The sequence below is a fragment of the Macrosteles quadrilineatus genome, unplaced genomic scaffold, assembly GCF_028750875.1.
Source record: "Macrosteles quadrilineatus isolate MER2022 unplaced genomic scaffold, UCM_ALF_1.0 Scaffold_6__1_contigs__length_79288215, whole genome shotgun sequence".
In the NCBI taxonomy this organism is placed as follows: domain Eukaryota; kingdom Metazoa; phylum Arthropoda; class Insecta; order Hemiptera; family Cicadellidae; genus Macrosteles; species Macrosteles quadrilineatus.
Window position 1 is genome coordinate 77,840,747 of NW_026542599.1, and position 13,977 is coordinate 77,854,723.

The 13,977-nt window shown below is 37.5% G+C and overlaps 1 protein-coding gene across 1 annotated transcript in view; it reads left to right on the forward strand.

Annotated features, from left to right (window-relative positions):
* LOC128997657 (general transcription factor 3C polypeptide 1-like) overlaps positions 1-13,977 on the forward strand; it is a 53,821-nt gene that overhangs the window by 36,184 nt on the left and 3,660 nt on the right. The window contains exons 18-33 of the mRNA XM_054423296.1: positions 421-490; positions 950-991; positions 1,314-1,549; positions 2,800-2,932; positions 5,301-5,435; positions 5,728-5,915; positions 6,302-6,407; positions 6,640-6,740; positions 6,882-7,041; positions 7,359-7,405; positions 7,838-8,006; positions 8,986-9,075; positions 9,251-9,342; positions 9,770-9,929; positions 12,977-13,080; positions 13,279-13,429. Of these exons, the coding sequence (XP_054279271.1) occupies positions 421-490; positions 950-991; positions 1,314-1,549; positions 2,800-2,932; positions 5,301-5,435; positions 5,728-5,915; positions 6,302-6,407; positions 6,640-6,740; positions 6,882-7,041; positions 7,359-7,405; positions 7,838-8,006; positions 8,986-9,075; positions 9,251-9,342; positions 9,770-9,929; positions 12,977-13,080; positions 13,279-13,429 (1,984 nt within the window). The remainder of the gene's footprint in view (positions 1-420; positions 491-949; positions 992-1,313; positions 1,550-2,799; positions 2,933-5,300; positions 5,436-5,727; positions 5,916-6,301; positions 6,408-6,639; positions 6,741-6,881; positions 7,042-7,358; positions 7,406-7,837; positions 8,007-8,985; positions 9,076-9,250; positions 9,343-9,769; positions 9,930-12,976; positions 13,081-13,278; positions 13,430-13,977) is intronic.

Consider the following 13,977-nt stretch of genomic DNA (forward strand, 5'->3'; position numbering starts at 1 on the left):
ATTGTTGACAACTAGCTCATTTCCCAAGAGAAATAACCGCAAATGTCCGCTTTCTTGCAAACCACTCTCACGCCGAGCTTCATCGGACATCCGCAGGACAAAAATTAGTGCCAACGGACATCACGTCGGACAGATCACGCTGGCGTGATCTTGGAAACCCTAGCTTAAAGGTCACCGGTTCAATCCTGATAAAAATTTAGTATCTCTTCTGAAGATTTGAAACTAGACCTAGCTGTCCCTGATCATTGGGCTTTTAATAAATGGCATTTGCTAATGAAACAGCTAATTTTAGTCGTTATCAAAGCTACCAAGTACTGCATTCTTCACTAATATATGATCAAAACCAACTTTGAAATTGTAAAAGTTATAAATAAAAGTTGTGTTTGTTTCTTCAATAGTTATTTTCATACCTGTTAACAGACACTTAAAGCGGAATTGGTACTGGAACACATCAAAAACTGGAACAGGACCTAGATCTGCCCCTGCACCCGTAAGTAACCAAATATGAATATAATTAAAGAAACGTTGATAAGTTTTTGAAGCAAATCATATTAATGAACAGGGTTGTGGATTGTTGTATGAGACAGATATGCAATTACAGTAGACCCTCGATAACAAGACCTTTGATAACAAGTTCCTTGATTACAAGGGTCATTTTCAGATCTGCTTGAAATTATTTTACCCCTAATCACATGTTATTGCAAACCTTATCAACCTTAAAATAAGTCTTATTTTATAATCCCTATGAGAGTCTTGTTATCAAGATTCTACTGTACAAAATAATGTTATATTTGAGCTGTCTAAAATTATGTTCAAACATGAATATAAAATATATGTTTTTCTAGAATTTTCAATAAAACTGAGTTGTTTACTTACTGGACAATCTTCAAATTTGTCCGTACTTCAATTGAAGTGGTTTTATTTTTGATATGTTTTCTATATTTTTCAGGCACCAACTACTGACCTTCAACCAGTACTCAACCTACACAAGGTAAGGTTATATCATCTCTAAATTTGCCATAGAGTAGAAGTATTGCAGATAGGGCTAGTGAAGTTTAATTTCTCTTTCATTAGCCTATAAAACCAAAAGTGGAATAAAAAAAGAAAATCACATTTTTTCTTTAAGAAAAGTATATTAGTTTTATTTTTTTATTAAACATATTAACTTAAATGTACACGTCAAATATTTTGTTCCTAAATATTTTCAGTTTGGTTCAGAAAGTACACAAACACCTTATACACGTAGATCCATACCAGAAAAACCTTTATTCTTGGTGTGTGTATGTGGTTTACCAACTGAATACCTTTTCCAGCATAAAGAGGACCGTAAACAGTCTTTGAAAACTGTGAGGGTGATCTCGGAAACCAGCAGTGCAAGGAGACGAGGGAGGAGGGAGAGCAAGTCGGAGCCAAAGGGAAGTCAGAAACAGATGAAGAAGAAGCTTCTGATCAAGAAGACTGTGCGGATGTTACAAAACAGACGAGCCAGTATGAGGAAACCTTACTACGACCAGGTCGACCGAGAGGCTCTGCTGAAGATGAGTAAACTGTAGGTATTAATCTTACTTATTTTAAATGAAGTACCAGGTGTCCACAAAGGTTTAATATTCGTGTAAGCCATGCTGATACTTTTTGACATACCCTGTTTGTGTTGGTTGGCTTGGCCACATGGTTAGGTTCAGTTTTAACAATAATCGTTGACCAATTTGTGTATTGGAGGTGTGTGAACCTCAAATTATTGATCGAGCAATTAGAAAAAAGATTGAGCCTCATCCCATTTCACTTCCGCAGTCAACTCTTGAATATCTCCCGAGGTCATAAAGACATCATTACCGTACTCCTCGATCATGGACAAATCGCAGAACTCCCCCGCAGTCATGTAAAGATCATCATCGGCTCCCACAATTTTGCTAACGTTTTTGTCGTTAACAGCAATTAATTGTGGCTTAAGTGTTGATTTTTCAATCAAACGATCTTTGTAGGTCAAGTAATGGCCTCCTTGTTTTCGAAGTATCAGCACCTGTGATTTCTTCTTATACTAAAATCTATGTGGATGGAATAAAAGAGAAAATCGTAGAAGAACTTTCACCGAGAAGCTGGAAAACACAAAGATGAACTTGACCATGTTTTTGATGTAGTGTGTGGGAACAATAGCGACCTTGTGCAAACCTAATCTTCAGCCCTGATCTTCAGGGGCCGAATTTGTGTTTTCAATGCACAATAAGCTTAACAATCAATGATGCCTTTCTTAACAGCAAGTGAAATTGTATTAGTAATTTCTACTTTGTAGAGACCTGGTAAAAACTGTTTCAAATTGTTTTTTACTTGAATTTATTCCAAAGAAAAGTTTGAAGGGACACAATCATTTTAAAATAAAACAATATAATATATGTTTGAAGATTTCTTTGACTGTTGAATCCGTTTAATGATTTGAGTGTGCAAATGAAATTAATTGGTCACTATTCAACATCTTTGTATCATTTGTATATTTTTTTCTTGATGTTTGTGTACAAAAAACAAATGTAAACCTACAATTTATTGTTAGATTTTTTAAATCACTTGAACTATGTATGAAAAATAAATTCACTAGCTCAAGAACACTTATATGTAAAAGTATTTTGTTTATGTTCAATTCACTTTTATGAGCTATTTTGCACTTGTTGATCTTTCACCACCAAATTGGTTTATTTAGTCAATTGCTCAGCACTATCTATATTTTACTATTATGCTTGGGTATTTTTAATGCCTTGCCTCACATAAACTATTGTAAAATATACAACATCATGTGATTTTGTTTAGACGGGTTGATTGGTCGCCCAAAGAAGACAACTTGTTGTTGCTGTGCAAAGTGGCTTTTGTGATATTCCAGAACATCGGCAAACGCTATCAGAATCTCATCACTGTGAGGCAGTTGCTACATGATCAATATCCTGTAAGTTTTTTTTTTAGCAAGCTAGTTATCTGACACTGTGCCATGTTCTTTACATCATCCACTAATATTCCATCCTGTTACCACTGCTGTGCAATGATTAGTTTTGTCATAATAACCAATACCAATGTTAGGGAAAATAAATGCTCCCTCCAAGCAAATTATATCAGAATTATAGATTCCAGATGAAGATAACTATTTGTATTGAACATCTCTACTCAAATCAACACGTTTTCAAATAATCAAATCCAAATGTAGGAATCAATGTTTACAATGGCTTAATATTCTTATTATTATAAAAACTTAATATCTAATTTTTTACTGGGTTATTCTTTTTTTTTTCTTTTGGAAATGATTCCAAAAAAACGTAAGTTTAACACAATTTGCATACATGACACAAATAGACAACAAATTAACAAAAATTATAAAATATGAGGTATTTTTGGATTAGAGATTGAAGGAAGATGTTTCATACAGCATATAACAGAAATCCTGAGCTTTTAATAAATGGACTGTGATTTATGACTACTACCACTGTGGCCTGTGTCTGGACCAGTCCTGATGTTTGGTTAAGTCTTACAAAGCTTCACAATACATCTTACTCCATTCTATACTCATCCTCCATACATATATGCCCAGTTTTCTCTCCATCACTATTGGTGTTGTTGATAATAACAATTCCTTAACTTGAACAATTTAATCAAGAAACGTTAACTGTTATCATTATTTTTCGATTGTTTGTATTTTAAAATTTTACTCTCATTTTATGTGATTATTGTTGCTGCTTGGTTTGAGTTTACTGGTTTAGTCGAGGTTCCTTCTTATTCTAAGATGGGACAAACTATAAATACTGAAAAATGTAAATACTATAAATTCTGGTTTGAAGCAAATGGCCTCCTTTTGAATACCAATAAAACTCAACAAATATGTTTTTCCTTGTGCCAGTTTGATGTTCAATCTGATGTAGTTGTAGATTCTGTCGTTAAGCTCTTAGGTATTACTGTTGACACCAAACTTACATGGGATTCTCACATACAGAATGTTTGTACCAGACTATCTAGAGTGATTTCTCTTTTGTGGCATTTAAAGAAGCTGATCCCTAAAGTGTACCTGAAAAATGTGTATTATGCTTTGTTTAATGGAATAATTTCTTATGGCATTCGTCTGTGGGGGAATGGCCACAGTATTGATAAAGTCTTGCGCTTACAAAAAAAGGCGATGCGTATAATCACACACTCAGCTTTTAAAGCACACTGTAAACCACTCTTTGTCAGCGAAGGAATTTTGACAGTGATTAACCAGTATATTTATGTTTGCCTGTTGCATGTTAAGCAACATCTGCATGAGTATCCACTCAGAAGTAGTGTGCATGGTTATTGCACTAGAAGCATGTCCTCACTCAATCAGCCTTATGTTCGTTTGAGTAAATCACAATCCCAGCATCGCACTATGTACATTAATCTATTTAATAAGTTGCCTGTTTCTGCACATAATGTATCTTTCACTAAGTTTAAGTTGTCTGTTTACAATTGGTTGGTTGCAAGGCCATTTTACAAGCTCGATGAATTCTTTGTATTGCCTGTTGATATTCAATTTTAAATTCTGTCTGTCTGTGATATAGCCAAGGGCTGAGTTGTTTTATAAGTTATTTATCTGTCTCTTTGTTAGTATTGTCTTTAAATTTTATACTCTTTTCTTGCCCCTGCTATGTTTTTTTTTTTCTAACTTATTTTAAACACACTGCATTTATTGTATACACATTGCACCTGTTTTCATGTTTTCTCTAGTCTTTGCATACCTATGTTTTTTATAAACTTCAGTATTTTATTTTTAAGATGATTGTGATACTTTTTGCATGTACTCTGCACTTGTTTATATTTTATTGTCTATATTTATTTAGCCTTATTGCCTGTAAACTTTAGGCTACTATTATGACGTTCATCCATTGCATGTGTTGTACATAGCGTTAACGATGAATAAAAATTCTTGATTCTTGATTCTTGATTCTTGATTCTGAAACCACTTGAAACGTCTGTTTTTTTGATTAGCAATAAAAATGCCTGCCTCAGTCCTTTAGGTTGGACTACTACAAATACTTGTTTTATATTTTGTTGTATGTGTGAACAACATTATTTTACGTCTACTACCACTAACTCAACTCCGAATCAGTTCTGATCCGTCCTAGCTCCGAATCATATTGAACCGTAAACCTACAATAGTCATTTTGGTTTTGTTTGTAAACATATGGTTTTAATAAATAATTTAAACTAATCTCTAAGTATTCTCAAAAGTATACTTACTTGGCTCTCATTGTAATTTCTACTTGATAAAATATTATCTGTGTGGTTCTCTATTGAATGTTTTCTTCTAGGAATCTACTGACAAAACGTCAAGAGCTTGTCAGAGGAGACTCAACTACATAATGAAAAACAGCCAGACGCAACGCAGCGTGAACCTGTGTGTGGAGGAAATGAAACAAGACAATGTTGTGATGAATCAGCTGCAGGTACGAACCTAGGCTCCAGCCCGCAATATTTTTACCATTACTTCAAGCTAGGGTTTGAGGTGGCAGCGTCATCATTTGGGCAAAATCCATTGCATATTGGCGGGATATAAACCTGGGATCTCGGTGACCGAAATCCCACGCTCAATTGGTTTAATTTATTTTACTCCAATAACAAATTGTAATACCTGTAACAAAAATTGAAATGGATAAGGAGAAGGGAGGAGGAGTGGACCAGGAGCTTCAAGGAGTTGTTGTTGCTCCTGCAGTAACAGCTGTCTATATGTCACTGCAGGGTCTAGTGGAGGTGATGAAGTCAGAGGCCAAGGTCAAGCTGCCAGCAGCCAAGAGGGAGGAGGAGTGGACCAGGAGTTTCAAGGAGTTGGTATTGCTGCTGCAAGAGCGCTACAAGAAGTTGCATAGTCAAGAGTTGAGTGGAGTTGGTGAAGGCTTCACTTTGCCTGACACAGTTGATCAGCTGTTGTAAGTATAACATCAAAATAGTTCCAGTTTTTATTTTCCTTGTAATTGCACTCACTTTTACATCTTAGTATTTTAAATTTGGACCACAAACTCCTTCCTATAATGTCATGCTCGTTTTGAGAGTAAGCCTATTGATTAGCAAGACTGATTATAAATCGATAGCTATATATTTGATATATTCACTTTCTTTCTTATTAATATTTTTACAGTGTGTATTAAAAATAGTTTATTTTTATTAAGTTATATTAGCTGAGGTCCGTGTTACTTCTTAGAAGAGCAGTGTTGGCATGTGTACCTAACTACCTAGAGCAGTATATTTTTTGGAGAAAATATCTTTGAAAATTAGATTTTTTTAAATTGACTCTCAAATGATAATTATTCCACAGTGAGAACTACCGAGTATTGAGACCACAAAAATTCAGGAAGAGGAGTTTCAACCCAATCCATGTTGTCACTGACATTCATGCTGGAGTGATCAATGCCACAATACTGGTAAGCAGCTAGTAGTAGTTCTAGATTTATTTCACACACCTGAGCTGTGTTTCTTTGGTGATGATTTAGTTGTTTATGTCAGTTTTTAATTTATCTGCTGCCATTTACAAATCAGATGCCCTTCTTGGGGTAAACTTTTACAATAACACAATTGTTATCCAATAATTGACTTCTGTTATTACGTTGAAAGTTGTTGAGTTGAGTCATGTCTGAGTAATTGTTTGGTTTCCAGAGTTCCCTGAACTGTGTTGGTGACAAGACATCATGGTCCTACCAGCTGTTCAACATATACCAGCAATACCCTGACAAGTTGTTGCGCTCAGTCATGTCTAAGTAATTGTTTGGTTTCCAGAGTTCCCTGAACTGTGTTGGTGACAAGACATCATGGTCCTACCAGCTGTTCAACATATACCAGCAATACCCTGACAAGTTGTTGCGCTCAGTCATGTCTAAGTAATTGTTTGGTTTCCAGAGTTCCCTGAACTGTGTTGGTGACAAGACATCATGGTCCTACCAGCTGTTCAACATATACCAGCAATACCCTGACAAGTTGTTGCGCTCAGTCATGTCTAAGACCCGAGCAGACCAGATGGTGTCTCTTCGTAAGCGCTACCTCCGCACTCATGTTCGCCAGGTAATGTATATTGGTGGTTTCACATTTTTCCTTGCTAGAGTTGTTCAGCAAGTGAATGTTTCAGACAAACTGTTTTTGAATCTATTATCACAAAGCTATAAAATCTGAGGGCAAATTACCATTCTGGAGGGGTTTTTTTAAACTCATGATCGGAAATATTTGTTAAATCTTAAAGTTTATCTATTTAAAAAAATGATTCATTTTGCTGTATGAGAAAAATACATTCAACATTAAATATAAACTAGTTTCTTCTAGTTTTATTTTTAAATTTGTTCTTCGATTTGGAAATCAGTTGAAAGAATTTGTTATTGTTTCAGGGCGATTATCTTCCATTGTCCTCTAGTCCTTATCAACTCTCTATCAGGTTTGTATACATTTATTTGTAATGTTGTATGTTAGTTAAACACTTGTTCACTTCTTTATTTTGAAGAATTTACTTTCAAGCCATAGATGTTATATCTAAAGCTTTTTGTTTATTATTCTCTTTCTTAATTTTACTAACAATACAAGCAATTGTTCTCGTTAATGCAATTACAATCATGAGGCACTACTTGATAGCAAACATCAATCCGCAGTGTAATTGTCCAAACTCTATATAAAGCTAAGATCACTTTAAGCAACACACCGGGGCTTACTGACACGGCAGAATAAACATTGGCAGACTGATGTGCCGGAATTGAAACTCAAATCCAGTTGAGATTATTGCATCTGTCTAGTTCTCCCTCAGTGAACGATGATGTGATGTTTACAAATCAGTTGTGACCCACAAACGTACTATAGTAAATTTCCTTTGCAGCTACATCAACCTGCTGCTGACCAGATACCAGTACGAGCTGTATGGTGATTGTTTGGAGATGTACCACAGACTGGTGGACTCCAGCAGAGAAGCTGACTACTTTGAGGAGGTGGTTGCTGCCAAGGGAGGGATAGCTGCTTGTGTCGTAGAGTTTGCTACCCAAGGCAAGGTTAGATGCCATTTAAGACAGCATTTCTTAGAAAATACGGTCTTAAATCTTGTATACACACAACAACAACACACACACAATTAAAAATTTATTCAAAAATAATTTCCAAGCTGGTTCATAGTCAGGACATTCTATTTGCAAGTTTATAATACTAAATTTTCCTACCAAGTGTGAAGCCTTGTATTTTATCTTTAAGTCACATGGATTTTTTAAACTTCTTTGCTTCAAAAAGAACTTCTTTTCCAAACACCGCATCCAGTTTGGATGAATAAATTTCTTTTGTTTCGATAACATTTTGTGAGAATCGGGTTTTCATGTAAGGATTGTGAATAGTACCCTGTCTCTGTAGTTTTACTTAACAATAACATTTGAGACAGAAATTGTATCTTTGATCAACAATTCTATCTTTGTACTGTATTCAAGCCAAATCCTTCATTATAGCCTATTAGTCTGGATAATAGTATCATAACAAAATTTTTTATCAAATGCATTTAAAAACATTTCATATTGTAATTGTTGGTGAAATACTTAGGAAAGAAAATGTCATAAGTTGCCAAGTCACAAAGAGATCTTTCTATTGGTTCTCTTCTTTAAATATTCCTCAACCAAGAATACACTATCCTTCAGCTATGCTATAAACCATTAATTTTCACAGATTATTTCTTAACTAATTCGTTGAAACAGGAAATTATACCAGAAATTAGTATCTTGGGATCAAATTTGTATGGTCTTTATTCAGTTTCAAGAAATAGTTAACTTGAAATAACAGTGTCTGTGCTCTTCTTAGGTCAGCCTCTAAGATAATGTTTTATCAATTTGTGTCACTGGATTGGATTTTAAATGAATGACTTAATTTGTGTCACTAATACTTATTCAGGAATATGTTTATGTTTAAGAGCTTATTGGAAGTTAAAACTTATAATTTTTAAGTTATTTGACATGATTTGAAAGTGAACTATTACAGTTAAATACTTTTCAGATTGACTTCAAGCTGGATATCCCTGACCAAATAATTGTTATGGACCCGAATGTGATTCAGAAAGATGAAACGTACACTCGGATTGTACAGGTAAAGTTTTGCTTTCCAAACAAACACTTTGGTATTTTTTGTGGAGGTCTCTTTCATGAAAGAGATTCCAAGTAATGTATGTGAGTTGTAAAGTTGTTACATATCGTCCTATCAACGACTAACTTTAAAAAAACTGTAATATTTTAAACCTTATTGTTTAGTTTGATTTTTTCAGCGCTATCAAGATATCCTCACCAAATGCAAGGAGCCACAAGTTACCATGACTCATATATTCGACGATTCTTACTCTTCCATTTCTCAAGATACGTGAGTAAATTAATTAATATAGACTAATTTCAAGTAACCTCATTCCGTTTTAGTTTTTCAAAATGTGAGTTTAGTACACAAGGCTGCATAATTGACTTTAGACACTGCAAGTCTGAAAGTCTCTCATTCTGTTGTGAAGTCTGATGCTTGTAGTGATATGTGATTCATATCTGGTTATATTCTTATTCTTACTAAATGTATATCTCTTATGTTATGTAAGATTTTTGTGCACGATTGAATATTTGGTTTTAAATATTCCCCAGTTGCAGTAAAATTTAGAAAAGGCTCCTTTGGTCCTGCTGAGATGGTTATCAACTCCCGCAGTTGCGCCAAATTTGAGAATGTTCTGCAACTCAATCTTTAAAGTCACTTTCTGTAATCTTGATAAAAGTGTGGCTCGGCTAGGGTTAACCTTTGTCTGTGACAGTGAGATGATGGAGGACGAGCTGGCGGTCCCGGCACAGAACACATTGGCCAAGGCTGCCACCCGGATAGCTCTGTACCTGACCAGAGAAGAGTGTGACAAGACAATGGAGCAGAAAGAGATCCAACATGCACATGACTTCTTTGTGGTCAACGCCACCAGAGTGAGTGAATATCTTTTATTAATTTTGTTTTAGTTGTTTCAACAAGGGTGCAAATCCTGGGTTTGTCACTACCTGACCTTTTGTATGGTAGCATCAATAGCCCAATGAAATGTGACGTATGAGTCCCCACTTGGGATCGTACCAGTAGCCTGAAGGCCATCAAAACCACTTGGTTACCGACACAATAGCTGCAGTCTATTTATTCTACTGTGAGTTGATATTCTACTAAGAATGTTGTACCATTTATCTCTTTAAGTTGAGCTTAATTTTGACAGGGTGTCTAGTAGTCGGGAAAATCGGGAAAGTCGGGAATTAGTATTGAATTAAAAAATGGTCTTGAAAGTCGGGATTTAGTCTTAAATTTGATTTCAAAGTCGGGAATTTTCATGATTTTGCCGCGATCGTCGTCTTGGGTTTACGTAACCGCGAATGATGTCTACAAGGCCTCGGGAAATATACACGATTTTGCCGCGATAGTGGACGACGACGATGACGTTTCTGAAACCACGGGAGACGACGATGACGTTTCTGTGACAGCGGGAGAAGACGATGACGTTTCCGTGACCGCAGGAGATGACGATGACGTTTCCGTGACCGCGGGAGATGACGTTGATGTTTCCACCGGCGAGGGAAATGTTCTCATGATTTTGCCACGATCGCGGAGGACGACGATAACGTTTCCGTGACCGCGGGAGATGACGGTGATGTCTAAACAGCCGCGGGAAATTTTCATGATTTTGCCACGATCTCGGACGACGACGATGACGTTTCCGTGACCGCGGGAGACGACGATGACGTTTCCGTGACCGCGGGAGACGACGATGATATCTGCTGGGCCGCGGGAAATGTTCATGATTTTGCCGCGATCGCGGACGACGACGATGACGCGTACGTGACCGCGGGAGATGACGATGACGTTTCCGTGATCGCGGGAGATGACGATGACGTTTCCGTGACCGCGGGAGATGACGGTGATGTCTAAACAGCCGCGGGAAATTTTCATGATTTTGCCACGATCTCGGACGACGACGATGACGTTTCCGTGACCGCGGGAGACGACGATGATATCTGCTGGGCCGCGGGAAATGTTCATGATTTTGCCGCGATCGCGGACGACGACGATGACGCGTACGTGACCGCGGGAGATGACGATGACGTTTCCGTGATCGCGGGAGATGACGATGACGTTTCCGTGACCGCGGGAGACGACGATGACGTTTCCGTGACCGCGGGAGACGACGATGATATCTGCTCGGCCGCGGGAAATGTTCATGATTTTGCCGTGATTGCGGACGTCGACGATAACGTTTCCGTGACCGCGGGAGATGACGGTGTTGTCTAAACAGCCGCGGGAAATGTTCATGATTTTGCCGCGATCGCGGATGATGATGACGTTTCCGTGACCGCGGGAGACGACGATGATATCTGCTCGGTCGTGGGAAATGTTCATGATTTTGTCGCGATCGCGGGAGATGACGATGACGTTTCCGTGACCGCGGGAGATGACGATGACGTTTCCGTGACCGTGGGAGACGACAATGACGTTTCCGTGACAGCGGGAGACGACGATGGTATCTGCTCGGCCGCGGGAAATGTTCATGATTTTGTCGTGATCGCGGACGACGACGATGATGTTTCCGTGACCGCGGGAGACGACGATGATGTCTACACGGCTGCGGGAAATGTTCATGATTTTGCCGTGATTGCGGACGTCGACGATAACATTTCCGTGACCGCGGGAGATGACGGTGATGTCTTAAACAGCCGCGGGAAATGTTCATGATTTTGCCGCGATCGCGGATGATGATGACGTTTCCGTGACCGCGGGAGACGACGATGATATCTGCTCGGTCGCGGGAAATGTTCATGATTTTGTCGCGATCGCGGGAGATGACGATGACGTTTCCGTGACCGCGGGAGATGATGATGACGTTTCCGTGACCGTGGGAGACGACAATGACGTTTCCGTGACAGCAGGAAACGACGATGGTATCTGCTCGGCCGCGGGAAATGTTCATGATTTTGTCGCGATCGCGGACAACGACGATGATGTTTCCGTGACCGCGGGTGACGACGATGATAGCTACACAGCCGCGGGAAATGTTCATGATTTTGCCGTGATTGCGGACGTCGACGATAACGTTTCCGTGACCGCGGGAGATGAAGGTGATGTCTAAACAGCCGCGGGAATTGTTCATGATTTTGCCGCGATCACGGATGATGACGATGACGTTTCCGAGACCGCGGGAGACGACGATGATGTCATTGATGTCTACAAGGCCGCGGGAAACGTTCATGATTTTGCCGTGATTGCAATGATGATGTCTAAACGTACGGTATGTGGAAGATTTCATGATAAAAAAACCAAATTTGCTAGTTAGAATTTTTTATTACTGCATAATTTCTTTACTTGAAAACACCACATTATCATAATACTACTTTATGACAAAGACAGGGGTTGGTGTAGTATTATTTAGAAAATTTGTTTAAGCTATAAAAAGAATCGAGAATCGATTCATTTTGGTATCAACACCCACTAATTGTTGAAAAAACTAGTCTTGAAAAATCTGGAATTAGTCTTGAAAAGTCTGGAATTAGTCTTGAATTTTATAATGGAAATAAACTAGACACCCTGTTTTGATCATAGTTAATTGAATTAGTGAAACGTCTATATTTTTTTTAGTAAGAGGCTGATGGCTTCTTTTAACTTTGCATTTTCACATAGACCTCGGGCCCGTGCGTGTAGCATATCTAGCAGAGCAAGGGGTGAGCTGGTACAGTGCATGAGTTGATAAAATAACCTAACCTAACCTAACCTAACCAAATTTAACCTGCTGAAAAAGAAGAGGAAGCAAAAAAGACTTCAGTAATTAACAAACAGATTTTTTTTAAATACACCTAATGCTATAAAGCCGGGTCAAAAAAACGTTGGAACATAGATACCTTAAATTTGTTCAACATTACAGAAAATACACAAATAAATCTGTATTAATTTGTCCTAATAATACTAAAAGAAACTGTATATTTAAAAAAACTTTCATTTACAGGTGTTTTGCCGATTTAATTGTGAGTTTAAAGATCATGAAGTTCCTGCAGAGCTTATGCCTTTGGGGCCCTCAGTTAAGGAGGATTTGCTAAGTAGGATTAAGAGGTACGTACACTATAGCGTTGAGTAAGAATTAAGTTAAGGCTAAGGGGGTTTAGATAATTCAAGGAGGACTTTAAGTCTTTGGTGGATTTAAAAGGAACCACATGTGTGTTTATTACAATACATTATTTGCATTTATTTATTTTTGAGTAGAAACTTTTCTTAGCATCTTTAACGTAAAAGTTTTTGTATTTTTTGCAGATTAGCTCTATTTCCCGGAAGAAACGCACCCATCAATGAAACAGTTACAGAAATCTGCGAAATACTAAGAGTGGACAGAGAGTTAGTTGTGGAGATTGAACAGCTGATTAAATCAAAGAAGGAAATGGGGCTCACGCTTGATGAAATTAGAGTAAGTTTTCACAAGATAAATTCTTGTTGTAGTTCTAGATAAAAACAACTCATAGCTCCTCCTAAGTTAGTACACATACTCTAAAAGTATTATTTGTTATAGTTTGATAATAGATATCATGACGAATGTATTTGCAATCAGGAATCACTGCAAGGGTTTTCTGTAAAGGTCTTCAACCAATCCCTGTTGCAACAAAGCAAGCTAGTTCAAATGCCACACACAATAGCAATATGTCACCACAATTCTGGCAAGTTTTCACCTCTAAGCGTAACACATTTTTGTCTCCGTCATCGGAGTTTTTTTAAGAACCTGTCTACTACTTCCTTCTGAAGATGAGCCTTGTAGGGGTGAAATATCATATTAATTTTTTTGCAAAATTTTTGTGTGAACAGAATGAAATGGAGCAGACGACGATACTCATCTCCTCATACAGCAATGGAGATAATGTTCAGAAAACAATTAACTGTCAATTATTTTAGGAAATCGTTTTTGAGAATGCAGTTGTATATTTTGACATAACAGGAGTTATAAAAATAAAAAATATGATT